This window comes from Daucus carota, chromosome 1 (genome assembly GCF_001625215.2).
Source record: "Daucus carota subsp. sativus chromosome 1, DH1 v3.0, whole genome shotgun sequence".
NCBI lineage: Eukaryota > Viridiplantae > Streptophyta > Magnoliopsida > Apiales > Apiaceae > Daucus > Daucus carota.
In genome coordinates, this window is record NC_030381.2 from 56,225,565 (window position 1) to 56,236,004 (window position 10,440).

Consider the following 10,440-nt stretch of genomic DNA (forward strand, 5'->3'; position numbering starts at 1 on the left):
ATGAATTGTGATATAATTGTCTAGTTCTTTTAAATATGATATTTTTTATTTTTTATTACAATAATTTTGTGAATTAAACTATTTGTTATGTTGGAATTAGATTTGGCTTATTAATTTTAATATTGTACATAATATTATTTTTGTTTAGTATGCTGTTTAAGGAAATATTGATAAAAGTAATTTCATAACAACATGATTTATATGATTCGAGAATAAAATTAGTAAACAGAATTTATTTTGGATTAAGAAAAGTATTGTTGGCACAATTTGTTTTAAATTAAGAAAAAGAATAATAAACATGCCAGCATATATCATTTGGTTTATGAGATAGAGAAGAATATTTTTTATTAATTCAAAGACACTTATTTATCATGTATATAATCCAAACTGACCATAATCTTTTGGTAATAATGATGTGTTGATTGGGGAGAATGGAATGAAATGATTAAAATAAATGAAAATAGTAGAAGAGGAAAAAATCTTGAAAAAAAATTGAGTGCAAAATTATTGTGATAAGTTTAGCATTGACGACAATAACAACAATGTAAGTCTTTCCACTTGAGATGTTAAATAATGATATGCATATTTATTAGAAATATGTTTAACGGTGTCATCATATTTAGTCCGTAAAGAAAAGAAAATCTAAGTATTTTAGGTTTGTAAATGTTAAAGAGATATTTCATATATATTGACTATTTGACAAAAAAAAATAAAAATTAATTTCAGTAAAAGTAGAATTTCATGTACATTGCTTAAGAAATAAATATTTATTTTTTGATAAATATTTATTTTTAACCCGTTCTGAAATTAGGGTTTGCAGTTTTGAGAGTCGACCTACGTTCTAAGCTGTCACTTCTCCGCCTTCAATCTTCATCCTGTTCACTGAGTAATCATCTTCGCTCTTCCATCTTCTCTCATATTTATCGTTTTATTAATAAAATCAAGATCTAACCCTTTTTGGGTGAGTTCCTGTTGAGTATCTTGTCATAAAGGTTGTTAGCCGTGCCCATCTTTTTGGGATGTGTGTGTTCGTTTTGATGTTTTTGTGTGTCTTATTATGGTTTTCGATAACCATTCTAAGAAGGATTTACATGATATTTTGGGTGATCCGCAATGCTTGTATCAAATATGGCACGGTGGTTAATATCGCAAGAGCTCACCATTCACGACAAAAAATTGTTCATATTTTGGGGTCGCTTGTTGATCCGGTATCAGTTGATGTAACCGATAATCCTGAACATTGGAGCACAGATGTTGCTGCTTATGTGAAGGTCAATTGCGATGCTACCATTTTCACAATCGATGTCGGTTGGATTACTCGAGATTTGATTTTAGTACTTTTTAGATTAAAGAATTTAAATATTCTATGTGTTAAGCGATCTGAAAACAAAGCGGCTATATGTTTAGCTCGTTTTTTGTTTCATAATCAGATTGTAATTGACAGTTCGAGGGTTTGTCTCGGCTGGATTTCAGGTAGTTATTAAAATCTTTGCTTTTCGTATAAAAAAAAAAGAAAAAAGAAAGATCAACGGCAGCAAGAATATTGTATAAGTTACTACTCCCTCTGTCCCATTTTAACTGCTTTTTTAGAGAGATGCACACAAACCAATTTTTACATTTATTGAGATGTTTATTTGAATAATTTTACATAGTTACCCCTAATAAAGTCAAAATAAACTATTATTTATATTGCATAGAAAATACAAGTTGCATTAATGAGGGGTAGAATAGAAATTCGCCTATCAAATATTGCATGGAATCAAGAGAAAATCACTTATTTTGGAACAACAATTCATTTCTAAAAAAGCTATTAAAATGGGATAGTTATCAAGTGTGAGAGTTTGGTCAGGGGAATGTCCGCCGTCCGTCTGCATGTTGGGTTGTCTTGTTGTTGGGCACATCGATGATGTTTCTAGGTAGGTTGTGTTTGATTAACTAATACTATGATTTGACTATGGACAGGACGCGTTATGAGAATTGTGAGTAAATATATAAGAATAAAGTGCCGGCCGGCCGTGCACAGACGGGTGAGAATGATTATATTTATATATATACACATATAAAAGTCGGGGCCTTTGATATATTAAGCATATACGATATCTATCAGCTGCTGCCTACATAATCTTGGTAAATTGAAATTAGATCGGTAGGCGTATAGTCTCCTGTTTATTATACATGGCGGGTAGTTTGGGCAAGGCAAGAAGAGAACTAGAGGAGCTCTACTCGGGAATCCCGGATGAATCGGTGAATCTCACTTTTCAAGACTTTGCTCAACTGCCCACCGCGATTACATCGTCAAATAATCATCATCATCATCTTACGCCGTCTGCTCTATCAAAACTCCCCAGCTTAGATTTCAACAAGGCCTTTGAAGAAGCATCCATCAATATTCATCACCACAGCAGTAATCATCATGAGACGACGACTACCCACAACAACAGCGGAAGATTTTATTCTTCATTTATGGATCACTATGGCGAGGAAGCTGCTCTGCACACGTCGTCTCACCGTCCTCCTCCTCCTCAGGACATGAGCGTAAACCATAGTCGTCGTCATCATCATCATCAAGCCGTTGGTAATACGAATACTGCATCATCAGGATATCGTCATCAGCAGCAACAAGCAGCAGCAGCAGCAGACCATCATCATGATATTATGAGTGGTGGTACAAGCAGCATGATGATGTCTAGTAATTTCATGGATTCATTTCAAGGCGGCGGCAGCGGGAGACGTAGACGGCCGGGAATTCCTCATTCGAATATATGCAGCATCTGCAGCGTGTACATGTATATGTTTCGAAATAATAGATGTTTGGTGTGCGGAAGAGTCTACTGCAGACAATGTGTAAGCATAGGGATGGGAGAGATGACCGAGGGAAGGAAATGCATCCAATGTTTGGGGAAGAGGTTCAGCCAAAGGTGAGTACGTAGTAAATTATTATTATTATTATTATTATTATTATTATTATTATTATTATTATTATTATTATTAGCCTTTAACCCGTGCAAAGCACGGGCGGGTATATAATTCGTAATTTATTATTTATAATTTAAATTTTAACATCATTTTATTAGTATTTTAGTATTAATGAATTGAATTTTAATTAAATTATATTATTCAACTGACTATAATTCGTGTTTATGAAGATTCTTGTTAAAAAAAGATATTCAAAATTGTATATTTATAACATCATTAAAAATTTTTTAATAAAATATTATATGGTAATGTATTGTTACGAGTGTTTTTAGTATTTGAAACTGTTATAATGTAAGAGCATCTCCAACCATCTAAAACCCTTGTCTAAAAGGTGAGTTGGCTTACTTAAATTAAGAAAATTTAGCCAACAGCTCCAAAAATTCAACTCCAACCATGCTCACATGTTGTCTATAAATTTAGCCAACCTCCTATGGATGGCTAAATTTGTCGAACCTCTACAGGTCTGTAAGAAAATCTGTAGGAAGATTGTACATAATTTATTACCATATTGAACTGATATATTCTATTTTAACAATTTAAAATATTAATAACATACTATTTTTAAATTATAGCCAACCAATATAGTTATTACCATTGAAGCAAAATGTCTTACAGGTTCAGCAAATTTTACATAATATCTTACAGGTCTAATTTAGCCAACGATTATAGCCAACGCCGTTGGAGATGCTCTAAGACTAATAGACTCCATATTTGTAGACTTGTAGTACCAAAAGAAAAGTACCAAACCAAAAAATATAACTGTATATAATTCGTAATTTATTATTTATTATTTATATTTTAACATCATTTTATTAGTATTTTAGTATTAATGAATTGATTTTTAATTAAATTATATTATTCAACTGACTATATTTTCTCCCGTTTACTTGAAAATGGACAAACCCGGATAAATATATACACACAACACATTAGGATATATTTAATCCGAATTTAGTACACGTAGATTTAAAAATAAAAAAAATCCGAAAATTCATCTTTTCCAAACATAGCCGATCGTGTAATACCTTTGAAAGATCCGGTAATCCAATCATTCGAATTTCAACGTAATTTTGTAATATTGTTTTTTTTGACAACAATAACTTTTAAGATTGGAGTTGAAAAGAGTTATGTAATGGTTCGTGTTTATATTGAAATAGAACACGTTAAAGTTAAAAAAGTTATATGAAAATTCTTGTTAAAAAAAGATATTCAAAATTGTATATTTTATAACATCATTCAATTTTTTTTTAATTAAATATTATATGATAATGTATTGTTATGAGTGTTTTTAGTATTTGAAACTGTTTAATAATGACTCCATATTTGTAGACTTGTAGTACCAAAAGAAGAGTACCAAACCAAAAAATATAACTAAAACCTTGGACTACAAATTATACTCATGTTGGCTTATTATAGTACAGTATAGATTATTATTATTATTATTATTATTATTATTATTATTATTATTATTATTATTATTATTATATCATAAGGACTACTATCTAATGCATGTGTTTGTACAGGTACATAGACAGAGCAGGAAAGGCAGGAGGAGGATGCTGTATGGGGTTCTTGGATTCCTCATCAACCACCAGAGCCCGGCAGCGAGAGACGGAATGGGCGGAGAAAGGGCCAAGGAAAAGCAGCAATGGAAACCATACCAACACCACCACGACTCCTAGTCGAAACTACAATAACGTCTACTCAGCTGCAGCATCCCCAGCAACACCCACCCATGGAGGCCATCACGCTCATCGTGCAGCAGCAGCTGCTCCTCCCGATTTCAGCAGAAGCAGCTCACCCTCTCCCTATTCACCATATAATACTCATTCTCCTGCTTCTAGTTATCACTTCCCTTTATAGTCCTACTCCTAGGTAAACGCAAACCAGTTTCTTCCTCTGTTACATGACATCGCGTGCTTCTAATATTATTGTCATTTTTACCTCTCACTATTCACTATGTTCCTACTTTATTTACATTTCAATGTAGGGGTTGTCTAGTGTGTGCCCATGTACAACATGCTAAGCGCGGAATTTGATAAATTTGGAAGGTTTTGATCGGTGTGGTTGTTGTATTTGCAGAGGGTCTACCATTATTAAGATACGAGAGCCAATCAAAATCTCTCAAACTTTTAAAATTCTGCGCTTAGCATGTGCCCATTGACACACACTAGAAAAACCGTTCAATGTATTATCTTATTATATTATGTCATCTTCTATAGAAAAATCATATAAAACAAGAAAAGGCCATCACTTCAATGATATGTCTAGAAAATATTAGCAACGTGTACATGATAATATATAATTTAACAAGTCAAATTTGTGAACAAAGAAAAGTGATATATGATATCTTGTATAAAAAATAATTCATTTATTTGTCTTAGGCTGCTGTAAAAAGCGGAAATCGGACTTAGTCAGTGAAGGCACCGTCTAGTGATTAATCGGATAATCGGGAATTAATCGGAGTGATTAATCGGATCATTAATCGTAATAAATTTAATAATATTTTTTTAATTATATATATTTTAATATAATTATAAATTTATAGTCTTATAAAATTAAAAGATTGATGGATTTTTATAACACAAAACATGTTTTTATATACATATACAAGTCTAGTCATCTCGTATATAAACTTGAATTTGATTGAATATGTGAAGGAAGATAATATATTGCAAATTTTGTAATTAGAATTTAGAGTCTAATATTGAAAGAGTAAAAAGTAATAAAAATAACTTTAATTTTTGTAATTTGTCATTTTCATGCCTTTTGTTTTATTAGAAAATAAATTAACAATTTTTAAAAAAATTATTTTGTATTTTTAAATTTTTTAAAATTCACCGATTTTGACCGACTTTTTCCGATTAATCCCGACTTTCAGTAAAAATGATTTTTTCACCGATTAACTCTTAATCGAGACGGTGGCCGACCAAACAGCGATTAATCCCGATTAATAGGCGATTAATCCCGATTAATCGCCGACTTTTTGAACACTAGTCTTAGGCCAATTTATCTCAATTTTAGATTATAATAATTTAAAATGTTATAATTATTCTCTATTTTATATTAAATACATATAAATAAAACTAATCATCTAACTATATAAGCATTTCATCACACTTTTTGTAAACATTTCATCAAACACGTTGCGTGCATGAGAATGAATCTATTCCGAGCAGCACCATCCTCACCTAGCCGCGCGCAAATTTGTAAAATGATAATCACTGTTGTCTCATCCGAACCAACATCATAATATCCCCACTTTTCACTTCCATGTTCTCCCTAATTCCCAAACACTCCTCCCCCAATCCCCACTCTCCCCAAACACCTTCAGAATCTCCTCAATTTTATTCTCAGCATGCACCGTATTTTTCTCCTCTTGCACCGTACATGTCGCAACTCGACTCTTTCAGCCTCGTCTCCACCTTGTTGATCTTCTTGGTCTTCAATTCTTTCACTGAGATTTTTGGGACAGTGGGGTCGGTCTTCATGGTCTCCTTTAAAGTCTTTATCGATTATTGATTTGAGTGATTGTAGGAGCTTGTACGATAGATTTAAGACCCAAGAAATAACTTCACATATGATGGTTGTACATATTCAAAGCCATTTGTTTGTGTGCATGAAGATGATCATGATGTAAATGTATATGAATTAACTAGGTGGAATAACCGCGCTTCGGTTCGGAAAATATATTAAGGACAAAATATATAAGAACAGTATAATATATATGGGAGATCATTATCAAAAATTAAGTAATTATAGATGCAATCATACAACTACAATTCTATATTTAGTTTATTCCGATTAGAATTAAAATTTAGAATCTGTCGTTGTAGTTCACTAAAACGGTAGGAGTTTAGATGCTTGACTGACTTATAAATTTTTTTTTACATAAACACGCATACCTTCACTGTTCGTGGTGAGTTCTATTATAAATTTGTATTTTTTAATTATAATAATTCTATGTTTTCTCTATTTGAAATTAACACTTTTTTTTTAACATACAACTTGCATTACTCAAAATAACTCAGACTTCGGTGCTAAGCTCCAGGTTCTTCTAGTATTTATTTGGAACCTCCACTATATCATAGTGACCATAACCCTCCATAGTTTGCTATATTGATCAAACTATCTGAACTTCTATCTAACATGAAAACAGAATTTTTTGTCTCTGGCTTGCCACCCAAAACATAGGGCCGTTGAATCCTCTCCACATAGGTATCAAAAAAAGCTCAACAACGACTTGAGCTCATAAATCATCAGCAAGATTTCTCTGACGATTCTCATCAGGAGCTTCCTCTCCATTTCTCAAGCAAGTACATGAGGTATTGCTCTAAACAGGGATCTTCACATACCAGTAACCTCATAGATAGTTTTCCCACGTGAAGAACATGAACTTCACTTCCATAGATAAGCTTCTTATTAATATCTGATGCACTTGATGATCTATAATAAGAAAAATTTTTAAATCCACAAATTAATTTAAGCTTAGTCACATAACTGCGCACACAAGCAGCCAAGTTGACATAGGAAATTTCAGGATCAACTTTGTGGCACACTCATATTTCTTTAATTAACATTAAGCTAAAGGCAATTGAATAGTCTCTTTCTGGGTGTGTATTTTCATTTTTGGCAGCAGTCCGTATCATTCAAGAGCCTAATAAGCTTTTACCTGATGTTGCGGGTGTTTTTCATTGAAGCAAAGATTTCTTTAGCTCGCATTGCAAAGTTTCTTGAGGAACCTGAACTGCAAAAAAGAAGTGCAAAAAGTCAATTCAAGTATATTGAACAGTCTATAGTGTTTAGAGGAGCAAGTTTTTCCCGGGATATCAATTCTTTAAAAGCCACTTTGGATAATATAGATCTAAATATAAAAGCTGGTGAAAATGTAGTGATATGTGGAGAAGTTGGCTCAGGTAAATCAACCCTCTTAGTTGCGATTCTCAGAGAAGTTCCAAGCATCAAGGGTATGGTGAGTCTCAAATGTTTTGATTCTTCTAAATGCCAAAGTATATTTAGTTATCTCAAATATCAGCAAACATAATCTTAGTCAAATATATATGTGATCTTCAAATAAACATTCTGTTAATCAATAAAATATGTGATCTCATATCGTAGCCTGACTACAAAAGGTTGGAATTGTAAACACAAACTAACCCCAACAATGAAAAATTGAGCAACAAATTACAAAAGAGCCTGAACTCTTATATCCAAGCTTAATCATGTGCTGCTAAAATGAGATCCATGCAAATCAAAAAATTGCTCTCACAACATATGATTGACTGGATAACTTGACAGATAGTAAACATATATAATGCAGAAACATTTAATATATAGCCTAAGCATGAACGTGAAATCTTATAACACGTGTATAAAAGAGAAGATTTGATTTGATTCATCACCTTTCATTCGCTCAATCTCAATTCATTTCTTGATCACTTGAGCAGAAGGCTCACAATGCATGTGTACTTTTAACATCACTGTAATCACCGGAGACTGCAATCAATTATCCATAACAGGAATTAGAAGATGTAAATCATTAGTCATATGTTAGTAAAAAAATAATGGAGATGCATTTGGAAAGAACAATTTCCAATCCATCCTGCCACCCTCACTTCTTCTATATGATATATATAGCCTTGCACAAATGATTTTAAAAATTAATTGACACTGAAGCTGGGGGCCGAAATTCTGCATACCTTTTCATCGGCCAGTATCATATCCATGCTTAGCAAACTGCCATCCTTTGTACTGATAGACTCCCACATCCTGCAAACGCGCACCCTTATAACCCAGTCTTCCTCATCGCCCTTCAAGTCGGAAAGATAAACAAATGCCATATCTGCACGAATTAAGCCAGCAGATGGCTCAAAATCTCTGAGATAATAGATGATGAACGCAGCTAATTCTTAAGAAACACATAAATAATCACCAGCCACATTTGGGACCAAAAGACCAATCCCCATGCCTGAAAAACCCCAACACGAAAATCACCAACAAACCACAATCACTCACGGACACCTGACAAACCCCCACACGAAAATCACCAACAAACCACAGTCACTCACGGACACACATCCTCGAGTGAACTTATCATATCAGCACATAGCGTCAAGTAAACACATTTATACATCTATACACACAAATAAAATGGACCGAATAGAAGCAACAAAGAAGGAATCCATAAAAACTTAGGATCCGACACCATGATAAAATACTACCCTCATGATTAGACCATGTCCCTGAGATTTGATAAAGTCGAAGTCCCCGCCGCCCTGCAGATCTCAATCTAGCGACGGGCACCTGGAACCACACTGCTGCCGCTGCCCTTCGGGCCATAAATCTATACACACAAATAAAACGGACTGTGAACACAATAATAGAAGTATAAGATATACCTTTTTCAGCATGCTCCCCTACAGGATTCTTCCGTGATCCCGAGTCATTGCCAATCAGCCGACTATTTATAGGCCAATGCGTGAGCAGGCGATGGGATGCCGGTTACAAAAGGCCAGCAAAACCCCTGAGCTTCTAGCGTATAATTGCTCCGAGGAAGTTGGGAAGGCGTGCATCTCTAACACAGACAGAGATGTGCGTGTGTGTGTGTATATATATGTATATAATGCAATAAATTAAAGGGTCCTGTTCCTTGACAACCGCGTGTTAGATAAGGGTTATCTAACACACTGTACGGGAGCCGTTAGATCTATATTTCAAAGGTCCAGATCCAATCTGAGATTTTAATGTATCCGCTATAAAAAACCGCGGATAGAGAAAACTCCCTTCCGCGGCAAATAACCGCGGATAGGGAGTTTTTCCTTCCGCGGAAAATAACCGCGGATACATTAAAAAACCAAAATTGGATCTGAGCCCTTGAAATATAAATCCAACGGCCCCCGTACAGTGTGTTAGATAACCCTTATCTAACACGCGGTTGCTGTGGAACAGGACCCTAAATTAAAAGGATAAAAAGGATCTCAAAAAACTGCAATAAACTGAAGGGGAAATGAAAACTGCAATAAAACGAACGAAAAAAATGGGGAGGAGGGAAATTGCAGAATGAAAGGCTGGGAAGCGCCACGTCAGCCGACCAAGTTTTTACTTTATATAGATATAAGATTTAGTATTACCCTATGTTGTTAATTGAGAAAAAAGTTTCACATATAAATAATTGAGTTTCATATATATAATTGGGTTATGGGTAGGGTGAAAATACATAACTGATGTGTACATGCCTTGTACTAATTTGGACAATTCATCCTCCCGTCAAATTTTTAACGTCCCTAACAGTAAGTGATCTGATCGAAAGTTTTAAAGAGTTTAGTTATTTGATTGAAAGCTTTAAAGAGTTTAGTTATTTGATTTAAAATTTTTTAAATTGGATAATCCAATTGCAAATTTGTGTTCATTTGAGTGATCAAACTGTCATTTAAATCTTAGACATACCTAAAAACCAAATCCAAA

The 10,440-nt window shown here is 33.7% G+C and overlaps 1 protein-coding gene and 1 long non-coding RNA gene across 2 annotated transcripts; one reads left to right on the forward strand and one right to left on the reverse strand.

Moving 5' to 3' along the window:
• The first annotated feature begins 2,066 nt into the window (after positions 1-2,066).
• Positions 2,067-5,184, forward strand: LOC135149943 (uncharacterized). The gene is made up of 2 exons (XM_064086231.1): positions 2,067-2,918; positions 4,500-5,184. The coding sequence occupies exons 1-2, from the start codon at positions 2,176-2,178 to the stop codon at positions 4,837-4,839; spliced, it is 1,083 nt and encodes a 360-aa protein (XP_063942301.1). The 5' UTR covers positions 2,067-2,175; the 3' UTR covers positions 4,840-5,184.
• Positions 5,185-6,914: 1,730 nt separating this feature from the next.
• Positions 6,915-9,206, reverse strand: LOC108199818 (uncharacterized). Its single transcript, XR_001802497.2, has 4 exons — positions 8,676-9,206; positions 8,379-8,472; positions 7,649-7,723; positions 6,915-7,422 (listed from the first exon to the last, which is right to left on the reverse strand). It is a non-coding gene; the product is annotated as an uncharacterized LOC108199818 (long non-coding RNA).
• Positions 9,207-10,440: the final 1,234 nt, after the last annotated feature.